This window comes from Haliaeetus albicilla, chromosome 25, assembly GCF_947461875.1.
Source record: "Haliaeetus albicilla chromosome 25, bHalAlb1.1, whole genome shotgun sequence".
In the NCBI taxonomy this organism is placed as follows: domain Eukaryota; kingdom Metazoa; phylum Chordata; class Aves; order Accipitriformes; family Accipitridae; genus Haliaeetus; species Haliaeetus albicilla.
This window is the reverse complement of record NC_091507.1, coordinates 3,162,433-3,184,679: the sequence shown is the minus strand read 5'-3', so window position 1 is coordinate 3,184,679 and position 22,247 is coordinate 3,162,433. Positions and strand designations below refer to the sequence as shown.

Sequence of the window (22,247 nt, the reverse complement as noted above, 5' to 3'; positions counted from 1 at the left end):
CGAAGGGACGTCTCCCCTCACCGCCGCTCCCTCCCTCCCTCCCACCCTGCGTGACCGGCGGCAGCGGGGCGGGCACAGGAGGGAGCAGCCCGGTTCTGTCAGCGCCCGCCCGGAGCAAGGACAACGGGCGCGACATCCCCGCCGCCTCCTTCTTTCCTTCCCGCCCGCCTCCGCCTGAGGAGACGGGAGAGGGGCGGAGCCGGGAAAAGGGGCGGGGCCGGCCGCAGCACCTCCTCCCCACCCCCTCCCCGCGGGAGGGGGCGGGGGCTCCTCTCCTTTGCGCCATGATGAGCAAATGACCTCGCGGGGAATGAAATTTAAGTTCCACCGTGGGGAGAGAGTTCTCTGCTTCGAGCCCGACCCCACCAAAGCCAAAGTCCTCTATGATGCCAAGGTGACCCGACCGAGCCGACAACCCTGCCCTTAAACCGCCCGTCCCAGCCGCCGGGGCAGCGGCGAGACGCGCCGGGCGGGCGAGCGGGAGGGGAGGGGTGGGGAGAGAGAGGGAGAGAGGGAGCGCGCGCGCGCGCGGGGGGGCGGAGCCCGGCTCGCGGCCGCAGCTGCCGTTAGCGGTCGCGGCAGGGGCTCCGCCCGCAGCACTTGTTGCGGGGAACGGCCGCCGGTCTGGGGGGGAGGGAGGGAGGGAGCGAGGAGGCGGCCGCCCTGCCGTCACGGTGCTGGGAGACAAAGCGAGGCGGTGCCCATCCCCGCCAGGGTCTCTCCTCCCCGTCCTTGTGCCGCCGTCATCGCCCTCCGCCCCCCCCCCCCCCGGGGGTGTGCGCGTAGCGGTTGTGCGGGAGCCCCTCGGCTTCCCTCAGGCGTCCCGCTGCCTGGTGACAAAGGGGCGGTGGAGCCCGGGCCGTCGGGGCCTTCCTCTCGCGTCAGGTAGATGAGCGAGGCCGCCGAGGGGCTCTGGGAAGTGTCGGACTCGGTTCCCGCCTTCCGTTCCCGGCTGAACGCCTGCAAAGTAATTCTGAAATCTTACTTTCATCCCTGTACTTTCGTAGCGTAGCTTGATTTATCCCCCTCCCAGCTCTCCTGCCCTTGCTGCCCGCCCTTGTGCCGTTCGGAAGGGTCGGGGCGGTACCGGAGGGCACACAGAAATGGGACAGCAAGCAGCGAGTGGCGGGCCGTGGGTGTTGCAGTGAGAGGTGACCGACTCTCCGGGGCCTGGCCTTAAGAATAGCGATAGTAATCGTAGCGTTTGTAAATATAACATCGGTTTGGGTTATCAGCGGGACACGGGATAATTTTTCATTCCTAAGTCGTCTGTACCTAACTTGCAAACAGAGCTCTGTTTCTGTTTTGTTACAGAGAGGGGTGAAAAGGGAGGTATTGCAACTGGATTCCCGATCAAATCCATGCTTTTTGCTGCAAGGTTGCTAGTTGTGTAGATCAGTGTTTTTCAAACATCTTTTGATCAGGAACTCTACCTTCCTGCAATATTTTGGGCTGCTGTCTTGTTTGTACATGTATTCCTATGTTCTGACCACCCCAACAGCTTTAATTGCCAGTCATGTGTGCAAAAACCTGAGTGCAAAAAATAACAGTGCCTTTTCTTCTTTACTTTCACATACCCCAAACTCCAGCATAACTGTCCTTGACTCCATCAATAGTTATTAAATTCTGGACTCTCAAGTTAAAACATTACTGTAGCTAGTTCTGCATTACTGTAGCTGGGTGCATCTGGAGATATATGGTCCAAGTGCAGGCAGAATGACTCCTTTGTTATTACTAGTCCTGATGCTCTTCTTAATGATCCACCTGACATGTCTTTTGAGATGCCAGCCCTTTCAGACTTGCCAGTTTTACATGTGTGAAAGAGAGGAAGAAAACAAATGCTCAGATATTCACAAAGCCTTTTAATGTTTTGTGGCTATGATTCAGTGTTGTTCAAGAGAGCAGCGTTACTGAGGTTTTTATATATATATATATAAAAACCTCTGTTGTCCCCTGCTTTGAGGGCATGCAGAGACAGCACACAGAAGAAAACGTTAGCAGTCCAGATGTATATATGCATATCCGTATTGTGATACTGCATTGTTTTGCATCCCCCTTTGTCTGTCTTGAAAGCATGGGACATTTGAGGACAGGACAAAGATGGTTAGCAGTCCCCAACCTTAAAAGTGCTCAATAATAAAGCTAGTTTTTCTGACCATTTAGTATAATCCATATCTTCTTCTAATATTTACTAGCAAAATTATAGGTATATTTCATTTCTGTAAATAAACATTTTTTTTCTTTGTGCATAAATTCCCTAAATACTGGAAAGCTCACTTTTTCTCAAGCTTTTTAATATATGCTATTCAATATTTCTTTCAGATTGTTGATATTGTTGTTGGAAAAGATGAGAAAGGCAGAAAGATTCCAGAATATCTGATCCATTTTAACGGTTGGAACAGAAGGTAAGAACCTGGGTGTGTGGTTTCATTTCTTCTATTTTATTATTCAAAGAAAAGCATTGCACAGAATATCAAAGGAGTTTGACGTTTGCATGAGTATTTTTGGTTTTGTGAATGCCTTTAGTATACTTGCTCACGTTGGTCTGTATCAATTAATTTCAGTGGATCAGTTTGATAGCCATGAGTTTAAACTTTATGAGGTATCTGTCTTTGGCATATATTTGTGGCTCCTAGGTTTCCGTTAATGAAAGGAGTTCATGCTATGTTAAATCTAGACCTGGACTGTCTGGTTATCAAGGCTAGTACGTGAGTGCAGTCTCTTGTGATCTATAGCATGTGTCGGTGCTACAAACACTATTGCATGTTAAGTCAAGGTTTGAGAGGTTTTAGATAGCAACATGAGAGTTGAAGCCATGGGAATACAAAAGGATGCAAACCTTGTGATACAGGTATTGCTTCTGAATGACACTAAAAGAGTGCTTTTTAGATTTAATGTGTGTTAATTCATTAGTAATCATGAGTGGCATATATTTATAGCCGTTAATAATTTTCTTTTGACCTATCCTTAGCTGGGATAGATGGGCAGCTGAAGATCATGTTCTTCGTGATACAGACGAAAACCGCAGATTACAGCGTAAATTGGCACGGAAGGCTGTGGCTCGCATGTAAGAAATCCTTTTGGTCTCAAAATGAATGAGCGATTCATTTTCAGATTCAAACAGGTACATCCAGGTGTCTGCAAGTGAGCTTGGCCTTTAAGCTCATGCTGTAGATGGTACATATCTACTCAGTATAGTCAGTGCGTTTTAGAGAGCTACTCTTCTCATACTAAGGTAGATACCTACATACTGTTATTAAACAACACTCTAAATGACTTAACACTTAATAACCATGTTATTCTTAACTACTGCTGCGAAATGCCTGTGTATTGGATCTACATCTTCCCAAAGAAATGTACTTGAAAAATAACTTAGGAAAACCTGAAGTATTTTTCAGCCAAAGGCAATAATCTAATATTGGTTGGCCATGGCTTGAGGATCTGCTTGAGAACACGAATATGAGGTAATGTACAGACGTTAAGGTATCTACTCTCAAATAAGCATTGTCCAAATTATTTCAACATTAATTATTGAAAATAACTCAAACATATGTTTCCTGTGCATTTGCATGTAATTAGCTAGGATAAACAAATTAAATAATATTAGCCAAATCTCAGTGAACCATTTTATGTTCTGTAGGAGAAGAAAGGGAAGAAAGAAGAGACGTTGCAGGTTGCCTGGTGTTGACTCTGTATTAAAAAGCCTTCCTGCCGAAGAAAATGATGAGAGCAGTGAAAACTGTGAGCTTGTTTTCATTCTTTGACAGCTGGCATGATGCCTTTAACTTTTTGAAGCTGGGGGTACAGAGCATGCTGTAACTTGCTATTAGGATGACACGAGAGTATCACAGTCCTGCTTGAAATATATGGAGGCAGTCTTATGAAGAGTGAGCACTATGTTTCATGCTAAGCATATATTATCTCCTTTCTTCTTGTGTTCCAGAGGCTTTTTCTTGTGTCACTTCCACTGAGCTATTCTGATCAGTGATTTCAGAGCTTAATGCTGCTTTGTTTAGTGTAGTATTACCAGGTGCGAGAAGCCCTTAGTTTTCTTTGTTTGGTGTTAGAAAACAAGATGCTTTCCCTGCTAGTTTTTCTATATATTTTAGGGGGCAATAAGACTGTCTCTTTCCCCAGTCCGCCTGGCGCAAAGGTCTGTTTCTTGTCAGGTGACTGGCTGATTTCACTCTCAAGCCAGCTCTTTCATTTCATAGCATTTTTCTTTGTAGCTTGAAAACCAGCAGGAACACTGGCTGGTACTTAACTGATGTTCTGGTAACTGTTGCTGCACAGATCCAGACCTTCTGATTGAATTATTAGTATGTTAATCTCCTGTTCAGAACTAAAGTCCAATAAAAATTGAAAAGACCTGTGAGCGTTCAGAAATGTAGGGAGCTTTTAAAAGTGAGTGTTTTTCGATTAGAGAGGATGCAAGAACACTTCCTGTAAACTTCTTGTCTTAACATATTTAAGAAGTTTATAGTGTGCTGTAGATAATACTTGTGTGTTTAATTCAGTTAGAGTTATTCATCCTCATTAAATATAACAAGCTAGTTGTGAGTTGTTTTGTTGGGTTTTTGGGGGTTTTGGGTCTTTTTTGCATTGAGGCCTGAAATTGGTCTTAACCTCTGCAATGTAATAATGTGACTTAAATATGTGAAATCTCTTTTACACAGCTATAAGTAGTTCTTCTTCTGATGACAGTGATGAAGGAACAGATGAAGAAATAAAAAGTGAAGAAAGTGACATAGAAGAGAGGACAGAAATGGTGTGTTCATGAGCTCCTTAACTTAATAGAATTTAAACATCTATATTTGAAATGCCAGAAAAATTGAAGTAGGTGAAATACAGGCCACAGCTGGTTATTTAGATGGAATTAAAAGCATAATTTTCTTACTCCTGGTGCTCACTGTGGTTGAGTTTTTGAAAATTATAGGAGACATCATATTCTTGTAGAATTCTTTGATATTAATCTAAAAATACACATTTGTTTCTTTTCTTCTCTTTCTACACATAAGGCTTATGTGGAGAAAACTTGGCAACCTAGATTATCCAGATTTTTGGGTGCTGTAAAATTTTACTGGTCTATGCAGGTTGGACAAATCCTAATAGCAGCAGGATCTTTCTGGCTTTTGTATTTTATTGTGAAATGGGCATGTCAACTCTGTTCTTAAAATGTAGGAGACTAACTTCAAGAAAAAACAGTTATTTTCTCTACATTATTGAAAAGAAAGTACAGCGTAAAGAGTTGTTCTGAAGGTCTGCGAAATCTAACTACTACAGTGTGGGTGATCTGTAGCAGCAAAACTGAACAAATTTCTGTTCATTCTGTGTTAAATACTTAAGCGAATGCTAAATTAAAAAAAAAACTTTTAAAAAATGAATTCACAGATGACTTCAAAGCAGTATTGTTAAATTGCTTACAGTAAGGCTACTACTAAATATTTACTATAGTTTGTTTTTTTTTTTCATGACAAAACTTGATTGTTGAATTGTACCCTGCCTATTGAAGTTCTTTTTCACTAATGTTCATAAGCACAACTGATTTTATATTGTTTCTTGCACTGATCTGTTGTAGAAAGAAGAACAAGACACTCACACAAAAAGGGACATGGAAGAAAGAGCAATAAGCATAGAAATTCCTGAAGTCTTGAAAAAGAAGCTTGAGGAAGACTGTTACTATATTAATAGAAGAAAACGGGTATGAAGTGAAAGCTATGAAATGAATGTGCATGGGGGGGGTGGGAAGGGCATAAAAAGTAGTTCTTGTGTATAACAGCTCCTGGTTTTTTTGAACTTTATTGCAAAGGTGAGCTTAGTATAAGGAAGAGTAAAAAAGAGTGTTGGGAGCAGAATTCTCTGTAGCTAAAACAGTGACTTGTCATTATATTTAAGAATGTAACATTTCAGTACACAATTGTGTTCTGCAGTGCAGATTGGTTTTTTGAAGCTGGAAATGTAGAAAGCTTGTTGACCTGACCATATTTTTGTTTCTCCAGATGTTTATAAAGGATTGATCAAAAAATGCAGTTTAAGGGTTCAAATTAATGACTCCTGAAATAACTTCATGCAATAGAGACTTACTAAACTAGTCAATACATTACAAGCTCCTGTTTTAGCTTGGTATACTTACTAATTGTTTTTGTAAGACATTGATTTGTTGTTTCTTTTTCAGCTAGTGAAGCTTCCTTGTCAGACAAATATAATAACCATCCTGGAGTCATATGTGAAACATTTTGCAATTAATGCTGCTTTTTCAGCCAATGAAAGATCTCGGCACCATCAGATGACTCCACACGCTAATATGAATCTTCATTATGTGCCACCAGAGAAGAAGTAAGTAATCTTTGTTCCAGCTCTGTTGTCACAAGAAGAATAACCTTGGATTCTGTGTTCTGTTTCAAGGCTGTTCACTTCTGTGAACTTATACGGTGATGTATGTCTGTTTATGGGCCTTAAAATATTTGACAGATACCTCTAGTACAGTAACACTGACAATTTGTTTATCAGCGAGAGAGTCCCTGTTATCTGAAAAGTCATTATGCAAAAGCATCAATATCCCCTTTTCTGAATTAAGTTCTTGTGAATATTGTGACCTGTTTTGGAAGAATGTGTTGCAATTGTCTATGTGAAGAATTTTTTGAGCACTGAGAGAGTATCTGGTATGAGAATTCCTTAAGTAAAACTAAACAGGTTCAAATTTTATAAAGGACAAAAAATTTTATGTAAACATTTCTAGAGAACTCCAAGTGCAAGTGATTCCACCCCCCCCCCCCCCCCCCAATTGACATATCTTAAATCCTGGAGTCAATACGTAGGGAAACAATGTGTGTAGTAACACCGGTCCTGTTTATTAAAATTGGTTGCATCTTAGCTGCTGTTTTCTCAGCTAGGCTGTATATTCTTCTACCATGCTACAAATGCAGTGTGTTAACCCTGCGTGTTTGCAGTGTGTTCACCCTGCGTGTTTGCATTGTAGCTTTTTTTGGTTGGTTGTTTTTTTTCTCTTATGCTAAAGATTCTCAATATTAGATGAGACTGATTCTTTACCTAGGTCTACGCTGGGGTGAAATCTTGTATTTTAATGAAGAGAAATCTTGTCTTTTGTTACCATGTTCTACTTCAATAGTGCATAATTATGCTGTTCCTTGCAATATTTTGGTCTATGTGAGTGTCGTGGTTTATATTGATGTCATTCATTATTTGACAGATTAATGATACTTTCCTACTTTGTAATATAATCTCCCAAACAAGAAGTTAGATGAGACATCAGAAATACAAACAGAAGGTTGTATGCATATTATGATTTTTAAAGGTGCATGTATCTACATGACTTTCTCAGTAATGAAGCTGTTTCAATAAGGAATTTACGTATAATTTCAGTGATCTGTTAAGTAGGAGAGATTCAGCTGACAACTTTTTTGTATTGCCCTTACTGCACTAACACAGAAGGTAATTGACCTTCTTGGATGGGATAGAATTTCTGCACGTGGTGGTCCCCTGACCCATTTTATATATAGCGTTTTAAAAACAGGAAAAAAAAGCGCATAGTTTTAGCAAGTGGTGTGGAATGGTCATAGGAGGTATGGAATTTCTAACGTGGGTCATTGTAGCAGAATCAAATTACTGTTAGCATACATATATATGCACTTGAGGCATGAGAGATGAATACCTTCATAGAGGTGAGAGGTGTTGGAGATGGGCTGGACTCAGTGTTCTTGGTTCTGCTTGTAACAGCACATCTACTCACCGCTTAGTACCGTGAGTCTTTTACACAAGCCCAAACCTGAAATTCCTAGTAGCCTCTAAATGTAGTGCTTCGGTTACCAGGAGCAGGCCATTGGAAACTGATCTCCAATGCAAATGTATCTGATTTTGTTGATTCACTGGATATCTCTTAAGCACAGCCTTAGCCACATCTTAGAGGCTATAGATCAAATTCTGCATATGCCTTTTAGACAGAGATTCAGTCTAGTAAGTACTTACTTTTTCTGGCAGGTGCTTCTTTTTTTGAGCCTAGTAAACTTGGAAAAAACAAAATAATGCTTCCATGAAAAACTAACTAACTTTATTTACTGTAAAGTAGATTTTATTAATCCAGTAAATAGCAATACAATGGAATAATTGTATGATTGTGTTTGACCTTTTTAAGCAGACTTTTAAAATTTGTATTCGTTTGAAGTTACCAACAGCAATCACTGTTTCTTTAAGTATGCTTTTAATCACTTTACTTAGTGATGAAGTCAGCGTATCATAGTTAAGATGTTGGTGATCTGTATTAAAAGGGAATTTCCTACAACTACACTGAAAAATTTTGACATGGAACTTTGAAATTCATAATGTCTTGGGTTTTTTTTTTTTCCTCTAGTGTTGAGCTATGTAAAGAGATGGTAGATGGGCTGAGAATAACCTTTGACTTCACACTTCCATTAATTTTGCTCTATCCTTATGAACAAGCTCAATTTAAGAAGGTGACTTCATCAAAATTCTTTCTTCCCATCAAAGAAAACTCAACAAATACTAACAGGTAGGTTGGGTATACGGAGTCTAATACTGCTTATCTCCTGAGGAAAATGCAATAGAATGTGGTTATGTGTTCAGAATAGGATGATTTCTCACAGACTTTGACTTAAAAAATTGTCTTGATAAAATGCTGAACTTTTCTGTGAATTGCTTGCCTGAATTCAGAATTCAGGTTCTGAATTTCTGTCTGGTTAACTTCAAAAGGGGGTTGTACTGACTGGTGTAGAGTTATGCTGCAACTTTGTGGGGACAAAAATTTACATTGAAATGTAAATTTGTGTTCATTAACTTTTAAATTTGAAAATAAATCTGCTTCTGGAAAACTATTTAAAAGGAGGCCTCATCACTTTGGTAGTTATTGAGAGGAGACTGTCTCATTTGAGTAAGTATTTAACAAGATTATGGAACTAGAATGATCTCTTTTGGGAGAAGAGCCCTGATCTCTCCACTTCTGTAAAGCTGCCTTTATTTCCTAGAAATCAGGAGGAGCTTTCCCCAAGTCCTCCTCTGTTGAATCCACCAACGCCTCAGTCAACTGACAGCCAGCCTACAACAGGGGAGCCAGCCACGCCAAAAAGACGAAAAGCTGAACCGGAAATTCTGCAGTCGCTGAGACGTTCTACGCGCCATAGCTCTAACTGTGACAGGTTATCGGAAAGCAGTGCTTCCCCGCAACCTAAACGACGGCATCTTGAGACCCCAGCTTCTATGCCAAAGCTCTTCTTGCACCTGGAAAAAAGTAGGTTTTGCTCTTTAAATTATTGCTCTAAACAAGATTTTAAGTCTTGTTCTTTTTTTTTAATGTCATCTGGATGGTGAACTGAGTGATTGAAGTAGGAATTAATTACTTTTTGTATCAATTATTTATCTCTGAAGCTTATACTGAAGGGAGAAATACAAAGCAGTATTCTTAGTACTTTGGTACTGTATTTCTCAACAGAATTCAAGGAGCTGCTTTTCTGTGAGCCTGCTTTAGGATAACATTTATTGAATTCCAGTGTTTAAGACTTTAAACATTATAGCAGCAGGCCTTAGTTATGTTTAATGGCTTACAGTTCCATAAAACAGATAATAAAACTTATTGCTAATTTGTTTTGTTTTTCCTTCCCGTTTGAAGAAACCCCTGTCCATAGTGGATCATCTTCACCTATAACTTTGACTCCTAGCAAAGAGGGGAGTGCAGTTTTTACTGGCTTTGAAGGGAGAAGAAACAATGAATTGAATGAGGTAACAAATTTTTATGTTACTATCCTAGATTCAGTGATTAAGAGTTTCGTTGACCTCAGAGTAGGGCTGTGTAAGAAAAGGTTTTGTTTATATTACTTATTTCATCTTTGATTTTGAAGTTCTGCACCGACTAAATTATTTATGGTGCTATAAAGATTTTATAACCAACATTTTCATGTCTTATGCTTAGGTTTTGTCCTGGAAATTGATGCCAGAGAATTATCCACCAAGTGATCAGCCACCACCTCCCTCATATATCTATGGATCTCAACATTTGCTACGGATGTTTGGTAAACTGATGCAAAATTCTGTGCTGAATCGAAATTGCTTTATTTGGGTTTTGTTTGTTTGTTTGGTCTTTTGGTTTTGGTTTTTTTTAGGGGTGCTTTTTGTTGGGTGGTGGTGTTGGTTTTGGTTTTTTTTTTATTTTCTGTGACCATATCCATGTGATTTTCTGTTTGCTTTATCACATTTAGTTTTATTCTTGGAGAAGTGTACGTATTAATTTGTTTAAAACTCTTAGGCTGTTCATAAATTGCTTATCTCTTACTGGCTCTGTAAGCCTTCATTTAACAGAAGTAAACAAGCATTACTTCCAATGCGCTGTCAAACATCATTAAACCAAGCAGCATTCACTTTCTCAGCATGTTTCTTTTTAGTAAGGTTTTGAAAGATCACTGAGTAACTTGCAAAGAAAAGTGGAGGCTGCAGGGAGGAGAAATGTTTATATTCTGCTTTTCTGTGTAGTGGATAAAAGTAATTAGAAGTTGCTTGTAAAAGAACAGGTGTAAACATTATTTCTCTTATTTACAGTAAAGCTACCAGAAATACTGGGGAAGATGTGCTTTCCTGACAAAAACCTAAAGGCTTTAGTAAAACACTTCGAAATGTTTCTGAGGTAATGTGACACAATGTACCACAGCAGTGTTTGCATTGTTACATAGAGCTAAGTGTCCTGGAATGACAAAGGGTTTTTAAAATAAGATGTTCATTTTCTAGAACTACAAGAATATGATAAAATTTATAAAAGATTTTAATAATAGCAAATTGAATAAGGATTAGTAGAAGATTTTTGATTCTGTAGTTCAAATTGAAGGGAACCTGAAATCCCTCCTTAAGGTTTTGATAAACACAGTGATAGAGAACTGAAGTGTAGAAGTTTGCTTGCTAGCATGTATAGAATGACAAGTGTGATTTGGTTAAGAAGCATGTTTTATGAAGAGATACAAACTCTGTATTGTTATTTTTGAGAGCATAATCTGAGAGTTTTGATGTTGCATCAATATTAGCAGGGGAAGAAACTTGTGGTTTAGAACATGTTTTTAATTATGGTAGTTTTTTTAAAGAAAAATCTGTTCTAACTGAGCTTTGAACAGAAAGATTTCTCTGTTATGCAATGCAGTGGCTTGTAGAGGCACCCAAACTCTTTCTGGCCACACTGGCTCCACAGCTGGAGTCAGTATGGTCATACCTGCACCATGATCAGCTTTGTTTGTCAGGTACTGTAGTTAGTATCTCTGCATGACATTATACTGGTAACTAGATATCTAGTGTGGAACTGTATTGTGCAGCATCAATATAGTGGAAAATAAATTTGCCAAGGAAAACTTATAGGAGAAAATGTTGTAAATGGTAAACATCTGGAACAAATGTGGAACACCTAACTTAATTTTGGTCAAAGAGTCTTAAGTAGCCATATACTGAAAAGTAACATAATGTGGCACAAGCATATCAAAAGTTCTGGTAGAGATCAGGGAAATGAAAGCTTTAAAATGCTTTTACTTTAATTGTTTACTGAAAGTAAAAGATGGCTCAAATGTCAAAGTTTCTACAATACAAAATTTTTCTCTTGAAGCATTTAAGTTTTACTGATTCCTTTTTACATCTCTATTTTGTCAGACCCTTGTTAGTATTCAATATATCTCTAAGTTAAACAGGACAGCATTAGTGCTTATTGTTGAAAACCTATTTTTGCTTGAAGTGAATATTATTTAGGGTGCTTAACTTCACTGTGGGTCAAATCAGTTTTTATCAGACCTCTGCCTGTTCACATTCTTCTGTGTTGGTCAGAGCAGGTCTCTGCTCTTAGCATCTTAAATGCAGTTTCTTCACACCCATTCTATGGATGAGCTGTGGTGGAGTAGAATAGAGGAAGGGAGGAGACACATCCCCCACCCCTAATACAAGTAGGGAGGTGATTAAACTGTAAGTTCTAGTAGTAGTATCCGTATGTCTTATTTTTTCATCTGCTCATCTCATTGAAGTGTATAGTCATCTATAAATAGAAATAAAAAAAAAAAAAAATTTAGAAGATGTTTCCACATCAGCATTTTTAGGTCAGACAGAACTGTGCTTTTGAAGCAAATCTCTCGGTAGTTCCCACTTACGATGCTTTGTGTTGCATTGCAGAGTGCTCTGAGTACACAAGCTGGATTTCTTTTGGAAAACACTTAACCAGAAGTGTGCTCCAGTACTAGGGGGCATTCAGTCCTCAAGACCAGACTACAGCTAAACCAAAATGAGCCCCCCAAGGCAAGCATAGTGTGGATATCGCGTATCTGGTACAACAGAATGTTTGAGGGCTGTGTGTTTTTTTCACGTGCTTTCTAAGCCAGTGTCATGTATGTTTTGCTGATGCTGTTCTCAGTGTTTCTTTTCTATGCTGAAATGGTTTCTGTGGTTTTGTCAGAACTGGTCAAATTGAGAGCCTTCCTGAAAAAGCTTCCAAGTTACAGTTACTGCTGTAGGAAGCATTTGATCTCGGGTAGCTTTGTCATAAATAGTTTTCCTAAGCTAGTTTCCTTACCAGATAGGCTACTGTGTATTCAAGTAGGTAACATAGAAACCAATGCAAATTATGAGATTTTTTTCATGCGTATTGATGGGACTTTTTTCATTTGGGAAAATGAAAGGACATGTTTCATTTGGGTATTTTTTTGTCCCATATGTCATTGAAAGTGGTCAAACAATTATATTTTCTAGAAACTTGTTCAGACTTGATTTTTATCACAGAAATACTTCTGCATTATCTGTTTCTTATCACAAGAGAAAACTTGAGGTTGAGGTGACATCTTGTACTAGTTCTTCAATTTTCACATTCTGTCTTTTCCTTTTTGGGAAGGAAAGGATTAATGGATGTTAATTAAAAATATTTACTGTCAGTTCTGTTCTGGCTTACCTTTTGAAAGGTGAGAACTGTCCTACACAGTCTGTGTGCATTAGATGATAGCAGCCAGTTTACTTAAGACTGCCTAATTTCTTTTAGTGAGTTGCTCTTGAGTGACAAGCTGAAGTACTCTCCGTTTCTTTATTTTTCTAATAGCAGACAAGGGATTGAAGCTGTCTGTTCACATTAGTAAAACTTCCTGAATATTCTTTGAATTCTAGGTAGAGTAGTCCAAGCGCAAGTAGTTTATGTGTTTTTAAATGAAACTTTCATGTGGTGCACAACTGATTTAGTTCTGGCACAGATACTGATTTAATTTTGTATTATGAGTTTATGGCTAAAATTTACAGTTTCATTTAACATTTGTACTATTAATCTCATGTGGGCTGAGAAACTGAGACTTATTTAATATAACACTTTGTCTAGAAGCTTGTTTTATTGAGTTTACTCAGTACTTGATAGATGCATTAAATTCACTTTGAAATGCTACATAGGTAATATTTTCCAGTCATGCCCTCAGATTGCTGCTAGACAAGACTGATCTCAGTTCCCCAGACAATTTACATTTTTAAGGGATGTATGAAATACATCTTTTTAAGTTTCATATTAAGTAGAAGCTGCGCCCTTTGTGCTTAGTGCGGCTTTCTACAAGTGTGTGTAATGGAAATTTCTTCATGCGGAACATGAAAGTTGATTTCTCAATTATAAAATTTGCAGAAGTAAAGAAAATTAGTTTCTCTAAGTACAAAACTCTTAGTCTTCACTTCAAATTAGTTAGCTCTGAAATAATTCATAATACTTGCAGAAGAATAAGTCTGACATGGATGTTAGTGACAAACTCACCAGTTGGTTTCACTGAATTTCACTTACAATTTAAGTTTAGTCTTCAGGAGCAAGCAGTGGAAGCTAACACAGTAACTGGTGCCTACTAACTGGTATTCTTACTAGCAAAAGACCCCAGATTAAATCTTCCTACCTGGTAATAGTTTTTGAGATAAAGTATTGCCTTTTAACTGAATCCATTATTTCAGCCCTATTTTTAATTAAATGCTGTACGTGCTGTATTTTACAACTTCTCTGAATTGTGAGGTGCCTAGCATGCCTCCAGAGGCTGCTTAAGTGGTGAGAAATGATGGGCAAGAAGATGCCAGCTTTTGTGTTGCTGTTTCCATTGATTTGAATACAGCCTTGACTTGGAATACTGGTTTGGAATCAGAGAGGTTACTTCTCAGGACTGTTGACCAATAGGAGATACTTAAAAATCAGGAGAATATAACATGTCTGTTTTTAGAACTGCAAGACCCATCTTCACTGAGGTAATTTCAGTCAATGTCATTTGCGTTTTAGGAAAAAAAGCAAAACAAAATGGTACAGCACTTCAGAAAGCCATAGGTATTTTGGCTTTCGTGAAATACAGAAGAATGAGCAAGTGATGAAGTATTTCTAAAATAACGCTTCTAAAATTTCTAATACACTTTTCTAGATGAGGCCGATGTGTAGTATTCCAGATTATGGAAAACTACATTCTTAATGGTCAAAGACTTTAGTTTTGTTAAAAACCCACTGATACTTCAAACTCAGTATATACTGTAAGTTGTCTCTTTCATTTTAGATATAATTTTTTTCTTGATGCTTTACAATGTGCTTGTATTTATTGCACCACTCTGCTCCACAGGTAGAAAAGTATTTTGGTACTGTTAAGTATTTTATGAGAAGGAAGCCAAATCAGAATGTGACCAAATTAAAGGCCTGTGATAGTAAAATGTGTATGTAGAAAGATGACAAGTTGTTTGAAGTATCCTTAAGAAATAGATCTCTGGTTTTGATAGCACAACGTTTTTTGAGTGTATTAATTTTATTATATGTAATTGCAGTGGTGAATTATGACCACTAGTCTGTGCTAATGTGCAGTTAATGAGAGATTAGTGGCTTTCTGAAAATGAAAAAATGAAGCATTGCACATGGTGAATGGGATAGAAAACATCTTTATTTGGGTGAAGTTGCTTGTGACGGAGTTCCTGCTCATTGTGACTTTATAATAAAGTTGCAAGATGGCAACTGATTAAAAATCACTTTTTGGAAGATCACAAAGAATGCTATGCTAATACTGTTTCTTCTATTGATTAGGGCTTTTTTATTTGCCTCTCAATTTTGGGATTAACTGGTTACTTGGCAAAAAGTACCTGTGCAGCATAGCAATTATGACATACTAGAAAACTTTATGGAATTGGAGCCTAAATGTGAGAAAATCAGGGTTCTGAGTGTCAATGGACAAATGTGGGTTTAGAGGCACAATAAGGTAAAGGAACCTTTTTTTTTTTTTTAAAAAGTTTTGAAAGACTTTGAAATGAAGGAATTCTACTTGCACAGTGTAAACAGCCTTGGTTTAGGGTGTTATTACCTTTGTATTTGGGCTTTGTTGTATTCATTGAATGGGTAGAAAAGTAACTGCCATTTTGGGTCCTCTCAACCTTTTGGCACCTTTATGTTGAAAGCTTCTTAGTGAATACCTGGTATTGTCCAGGTTCTTATTTTCAGTAGTCTTTTGTTGTCTGGTTGGTCTGCAGAATCTGCTGGTGCGTGCTTATTGTTCTTGACTAAGGTTTGATTGCTTTGCCAAAAATACTTCCTGAAACTGTACCATGCGGATTGCTTCTCTTCCTTCTACTTACCAAACCATCAGGTGCCTGGGTATTTGAAGGAGGAGCATATTCCTAATCGTAATAGTAGAGGTTTGGATCATGCATCTAAAGTGAGAGATTGCCCAAAATATTTTAAGTGTTAGGGTAGCTTTTTTAGAAGACAGCTCTAGGAGTTGATTCTGGGATCTATGCTGTCCTTGCCAAAAGTAGGTCTTCATCCTCAAGACCAGCCAAGGACTCCTGTATTGAGCTCTTGTGGGACTGTTTTCCCCAAAAGTCTGCTAGAAGTTACCACGTTTGGTTTTCACTTACTCAGCCTGATTACCTGGCATCTTCAGAGTTCTCTGCACTTGGTCTTTAAAGGCCAAGGAAGATGATCTTGGTTTCTGTATGTGGATGAGTGACAAGAGTCCGGTCAACCAAACAAGCCTGTTGGTTCCTTTGGCATGGTTCTTGAGACACTAGATATCAGAATAAACATCTGAAACTTTTCACTTCACTTGTTCTGTTGACTGCATTGGGGTTATGATGAACTTCCTGTTGGTGAGCTTTTGCCCTGAAGAGCCTTGCAGGTGGAGACGTGCCTATCAGTTGGAGGGGGTGGGGGGCAGGTGGTGGCATATGCTTTTGTGTGAAACTAAGCCTATTAGCTTTCAACTCCTGCATTTGAGTAGTAGTCTTGGAGAAGGAGATAGCTGCTTAATCTGCAAATGACATTTCTTTTGATGAGGTGACTCATAGAGTCAGGACCCATCATGCTCTTTAAGCAAATTCCTGTAGATAGATCGTTACAGTTGCCTTTCAAACAGCATCTAGCCCAGGCCACTGATCTCATCAAAGCATCTGCTTACCTGCTAGAGCTCAGAGCTGTAGTGAAAGTGTGTTAAGATGTCACCTTCCTGGAAACTTTTCATTTTAACTCTGTATTCTTATACCTTATGGCTGATGCTGTCCTTCTTAAAATTAAGGTTTTCCTTTCTTCATAATTTTCACACTTTTCAGGACATCCCGGAGTTTATTCATGTGATGGTAGCTGACATTTAGAAGAGTGTTTTTTTTCATGCAGAGACTGTTCGGGTAATAGGTTGTGTTGATGCTGCCAAGACAAGGACGTTTTTGCTACCAGATGATGCTCTTAAAGCTCATCTTAATTCAGTGACTCTGTTGAGAAATGTTCCTGACATATATATGTCAAGTGGCCTTTTAACGTGGATAACGATAGTTCTATGCCTCTTACTGGTAGATCTGCCTGTGTAACTCTCAGCCAGATGGTAGAATACTTATGAGGCTATTGCTTGGAGTCACCTGAGGTAAGCTTGCTTATGGGTTGCTACACCTGAAGATCAGAACATAGGAATTCTTCAAGCTAGGTTGCCCACATGTCTGTTTCCCTTGTCTCCATCCCCTCTAGTCCTTTCTGAAGTGTTGCTCTTCTAGGAACTTGTGGTAGAGAGGTAAATAGCTGCATTGTGTCCTGTTACGTGTATGTTCTGAGCAGGAGTGTAAAGTGTAAGTATTCTTTTTGTGGATGCTCATTGTCCTGGTTAAACCACGACACTCATGATGAGAAAAAAGTGTGCAGTCTTACATCAGGATGCTTGTGTGGACTGTGCATCTCAAAACTCAGTTACTTATAAGCAGTTTAATTGCATAAGTGTATGCATATGAACTCTGTAAAAAATACAAAAATGAAAAAGGCAATAATGCAACAGGTGACTGAATTTATCAGATTTATAAGTTAGAAGTAATGAAACAGTTTCTGAATAGATAAATAGCAATGTGCTTTCCGATCTCTAGCTGAACATTGGCTCTGCTTGCTAAGTACAGCTCCCTCTATTTTTAAATCTTGGCTCTTGACTTGCAGGTGCCAGTGAAATTGGTCTTTGTGCTATTTCAGCTCTTCCAAGAGCAAAGCATTAGTGAAATATCCAGTAGCTAAGAGTCTTATGAGACTCCTAATATTTCTGTGCCAGCTTTCTGCACTGCGATGTAGTTTGAATAGAAAGCAGCTTTAGAAGGGCCACTGCTCTTTGTATACAGATATACAAGGGATTGGGACAGAAACTGACCTTGTGTTCTTTTGCCTGTTTCCTCCTGCTTCTTTGCTGGAAGTAATTTGTATCTGCTAGCTCTGGGGTATTTTGCTTTTCACAGCTCTTACATTAAGAACAGAGAGATGTACATTTGACTGCATGCATTCTGCCTGCATTTTTTTTTTTTTTTAGTTGTAGCTGTGCCACAAGCATCTCTGCTAAAATTTCTCATTTTCACCAGCTGTCACTTCAGCTTGAACCAAACTGGCATTTATGACTGATGATCTTAAGCAAAAGTCAGGAAATTTGTAAGAGAAAATGAACCTGTTTCCCATTACTTGCCCTTAAAATTCTTGGAACTGTCAGCTACCCAATGTCCTCTACAGGTTCCTTTGTTTTAATGATGTTCTTTTAAAACATACTGCCTGGTATGATCTAGCACTTGGTAGCGTGTTTTACAGAATGTTAGCCAGCAACACTAAGAATTTGCTTGGCCCCTGTAGTTTTTACTCCCTGTTTATCTCTTGAAGTCATTAACGCATGTTAATGAAGAATTGTTAATTAAATTCCATTTGTGGCTCATCTTAATCTTGTACAATCTAAGTATGTTAAAAGTTAGACTCAAGTCTGTTAAGTCTTAGGCCTTATCACACTCAGCTTCACACCAACCACACGTATCCCAGAAAGTGATTTGTCGCTAACTACAGAGGTCACAGCAGTTGGTGACTCGGGTATTTATTAGCTTCTAAGTTGCTATAATTTTAGTACTGTTTTGTAGTGGTTGTCCTAGAGTAATGTGTGTGTATAGTGCAAATGAACGACATGTTTCAGTGAGGATTAGAAGGATCTGAGTGTGTGAATTGGTTTTGTGTTTCTTTGGATTATTTTCTAAGGGGTATCTCTATCTCATGAAAAAAGGCATTTTATAAAGTATTAGAGCAATTTATGGCCTGGTAAGCCTGGAAAAGTAGGTCAATGGCTTTAATGACAAGGGCTAGTAAATCACTAAGTAGTGGCGTTCAAACAGTGTATTAATCAAATATTGGTGGTTTTAATTTAGATTTGTCCTGTTTTTTTAGTTCAAGAAAAGAATAAAACTACGTTTTTCTGGTTCATTCTTTTGCCAAAGTTTTAACTAATTTGGATTTACTGCTTAGCTGTTTGCATTGATTGTGACTGTCTTTTGTTCTTTCAGGGGAAAATATTTCACTGCTGTTTTTATTTCTTGCCTTTATTTCTGTGAATAGGAAATTGGTATAATGCAACTAACATAGTGTAGTATTAAAAACAATTTTTTTCATTCAGCAAAATAGTTTTCATAGCAGCTTTATTAAAATTATCTCTCAACCTTAATTATGTAATCTTTTTTGCTTTGTGCTATTTAATAAAATTGGAAGTTGCTGTTGGACCCAATGAGAAACTAGCACAGTATGAATACTTCAAAGTAAAAAGTATGCTAAGGTATTTAATGCACTTAGGATTGTGTGAATGAAGACTGTGTGGAACTTTAAATTTACTTAGTTCGTACACACTTATTATGATAGCTTATGTGGTGTCATTCTGTGGCAGAGCCAGTTGGATCCTTGCTTTAAATACAAGAGAGATCTTTCTCTCTTTTGGCAGTATCTGCACAGCTGAATATTGCCAGAAATTATGTGCTTGATTAGATGCTGTTACTGGTCATGTAACAGAGCCTTTTCTGCTCAATTCCTTAGGTAATGTTTAAAAACAAAAACAAGCTGCTGATTCATCTTCTGGATATGTATTGGTTGTCCAGCCAGTTCACTTGGGTGTCTTAAACCTGAAATGTTTTACATCAGAAACCACCCTAGGTCCCTCTGTACTGTTAATTGCAGAACTCATATGAAATAAGCAAGTACGGAGGAAGTTGACAAAGTGCCTTCTAAATAAGTGGTGACACATTGAAGCATTGATTTCTTCTAAAAAAGCTTGCATTTCTCACTGCTTTTCCTAGAATTAGTAGGATGTAACAAGTTGTTCCTCCAGTTTAGCACTTGTTTGATGCCTAAGTATGTGGCGGTGGGGAAATCAACTTTTTTCATTTATATGTGGCTTTTTGCTGTAACCTTTTTGTATGAGCTCTCAGCAATTAATATATTCCTGATTAAATTCAGATTGCCTTACATAGAGAATCTTGGCAATGTTCTTCGATGCTTTGGCTCTCAAGATCAAAGGACATGCCTAGTTCAGGCAGTGTAGCTGTGAGTAAGGTTGGATAAACATTGTGGTTTTATTGTATTCACCTGTACATTTTTTTTTATTAGTTTGGACTTTCCATGTCCAGAGTATTGGTTGTGCAAAACTGGTATTTTTAGCTTCCAATAGGGAAGTCATCTCCCTAGCCAGTGGTTCTTGAGAGAAACCAGATTCTGCAAATGACACTGCTGTTGTTTCTGTTGCTTCCTACTCTCAGAGAACCTGTAGCTAACGTTTTGCCATGTTTATTGATGCTGATCTTTAATATCCAGGTATTTTTGAAGGTCTGTGGTTTTTTTCTGAAGTACAGCTTGATTGCGTACTTCAGGGTTTAAGAACTGTTTTGCCCTTTTGCCCCCATTTGTATACCTGGTATCTTTGTATGCAAAGGAAAGAGCAGAGAGCTTATAGTCATTTTAGCTGTTTGTTACTGGTGTTAGTAGCAGCACTGTTTATTTTCATTTTCGGTCCTAAACCAAAGAAAGAGTTTCATGTTAGCAGAGCAGGAAGACATGACAAAATACTGGTTTTGCAAAAGATGAGTATTTGTCATTGAGAGCCATATTTAAATCAGACACTCATGGCGGGTGGAGACCCTAAATGCACAGGCACATGAAAGAACAAATCATAGCTTTCCTTACCTTAAAAGATACAGTTTGACTTAATGGTTATTGGCCACTTGTATAAGATACTGACATAGTGATAACTGAAAATCCTGGTTTTGACATAAATGAAAAGAGTATGCTGAGCAGGTGACTGACAGAAGTTGCAGAAAGATCTCTTTGCTTTTTGTTTTCTTCTGTGATAGTACTTTGCATTCTTTTCTGAGTGTAGCTTCAACTTTTGGATTTATTTTTTTTTTTTTTTTTACTGAGCCGGAGCAAATTTTTTTTAATGCTATTTGGATTTGAGAATGATAGGGGAGGGCTGTTTCTCACTATGTAAAACTTGTAAAAATAGGGCAAGTCTTTTGTATGCCAAATTTCAAAGTATAATAATTCTTAATTCTCAGGCTGTGGTTTTGCTGAGCTTAAAAATTAATTTGAAAATAGCTTTTCTCTTAAATGTTTTATGTTCTGTTCTTTTTTTGGTGTGCTTTCTTCTCAGGTTTTTAGCGGAATACCATGATGATTTCTTCCCAGAATCTGCTTATGTAGCTGCATGTGAAGCCTACTACAGTACTAAAAATCCTCGGGCAATCTACTGAAGCTCTTAATAAAGACTAAATCCTACTATATGTAGCCCATGACAATGCTATTTTGCCACGTGGCTACAAGATGAATATGAAAAAGGAATTAAAGCAACTTCTGGAGTTGAAAAAATAGGGAAATATCTTCTGCGATGGTTGGATTACTTAGAAATGGAGAACTTTTCAGATACATGTATAGACTGCATTGTGAGTTACTTAGAGGATTGAATATAACTCTGACTCCAGATGAATGAAGAAGCCTTGTTCTGACTTTAATGCATAGGACTGCATAGGACAATTAAAGAGGAAAGGAGGCAAAAGCAGATGCATTAGCAACAGGACATTTTCATGAAGATAGATCATCATGCTGTGTTTCATTTTAGCTCAACCTCTCCAGCCTGAGAAATAAGACTTGACTACACAGTTACATGAAGAAAATGTATAACTGGTATCTTATGGATTTTTTTCCTCACAAATTGCACTTCATTTTGTGGAACTGTCACGATAGAAAAGATTGCTTAATGTAAAGATGGTTTTGCTGTTTGGCTAGCATGACATCTGCCTCAAGAAGGACTTTGTTGCTTGAATGAAAGATGTGTTGCTTACTTTGCATTTTGCAAAGGTGTATATAGCTCTTTTCATGGTAAGGCTGCCAGAGTTCCAAGGAGAGCGTACATTGCCAGTGATTCAACATTTACATGGCAGTAAATTATTTCCAGAGCCATTATGAAAGAACTGATTTTCTACAAGTAAGCGGAGAAGTCAATAAAGTGATGGCAGTTTAACTGGCAAACACTTCTTAATAAAGTTCACAGTGGCTGCTGTATAAATGTGTGATTTTGACTGTCTAAAATGTCTTGTTTGTGCTTGATTAGTATTTCTGAGATTGCTAAATGTGCATATAATGAGAGGTGGGAGCACTGACAACATAGGGAGAGGAGCCCTTTCAGTATCATTGGGTTTTCTTCTACAAACTTGAAGAATGTCTGTTTAGACAGTTTTAAATGCTTTAGCTCTGGAAATAGGAATTCAGTGAGAATGGAGTTCCTAGAAATCTGACAACACACTCAGTAATTGAAATAGAATTCTTGTCTTGATTGTCATCAGAACCTTGTCTATGACTTAGAACTCTGGCCTTCAGAATCCTCTGCTATGTCAAGACAGACACAGATTTTTAAAAGCACTGGGAGAAAAATAGGACTCAAGGCTCACAGACTACTGCGTTAATCACTCTCTAATCCTTCCTAGTT

At 38.4% G+C, this 22,247-nt stretch overlaps 1 protein-coding gene across 5 annotated transcripts; it reads left to right on the top strand.

Moving 5' to 3' along the window:
• The first annotated feature begins 230 nt into the window (after positions 1 to 230).
• MSL3 (MSL complex subunit 3) lies at positions 231 to 21,827 on the top strand. Of its 5 annotated transcripts, none has more exons than XM_069770400.1 (13): positions 231 to 394; positions 2,323 to 2,405; positions 2,972 to 3,067; positions 3,641 to 3,741; positions 4,677 to 4,768; positions 5,579 to 5,701; positions 6,176 to 6,336; positions 8,369 to 8,527; positions 9,000 to 9,262; positions 9,641 to 9,750; positions 9,941 to 10,040; positions 10,564 to 10,648; positions 20,916 to 21,827. In XM_069770400.1, exons 1-13 carry the CDS (start codon positions 296 to 298, stop codon positions 21,013 to 21,015), a joined length of 1,572 nt encoding a protein of 523 aa, XP_069626501.1. In that variant the 5' UTR covers positions 231 to 295; the 3' UTR covers positions 21,016 to 21,827. The 5 variants fall into 5 exon arrangements, with proteins under 5 accessions (XP_069626501.1, XP_069626502.1, XP_009915683.1 ...); XM_069770401.1 differs by lacking the exon at positions 20,916 to 21,827 and adding an exon at positions 12,160 to 12,268; XM_009917381.2 differs by lacking the exon at positions 231 to 394 and adding an exon at positions 778 to 967.
• The last annotated feature ends 420 nt before the right edge of the window (positions 21,828 to 22,247 follow it).

Bases quoted from the DNA above. Each gene is read 5' to 3' on its own strand.
- MSL3 (XM_069770400.1), top strand. From the start codon at position 296: ATGACCTCGCGGGGAATGAAATTTAAGTTCCACCGTGGGGAGAGAGTT. The intron at 3,742-4,676 runs GTGAGCTTGTTT...TCTTTTACACAG, and splicing joins TGATGAGAGCAGTGAAAACT to CTATAAGTAGTTCTTCTTCT. The intron at 10,041-10,563 runs GTAAACTGATGC...TCTTATTTACAG, and splicing joins ACATTTGCTACGGATGTTTG to TAAAGCTACCAGAAATACTG.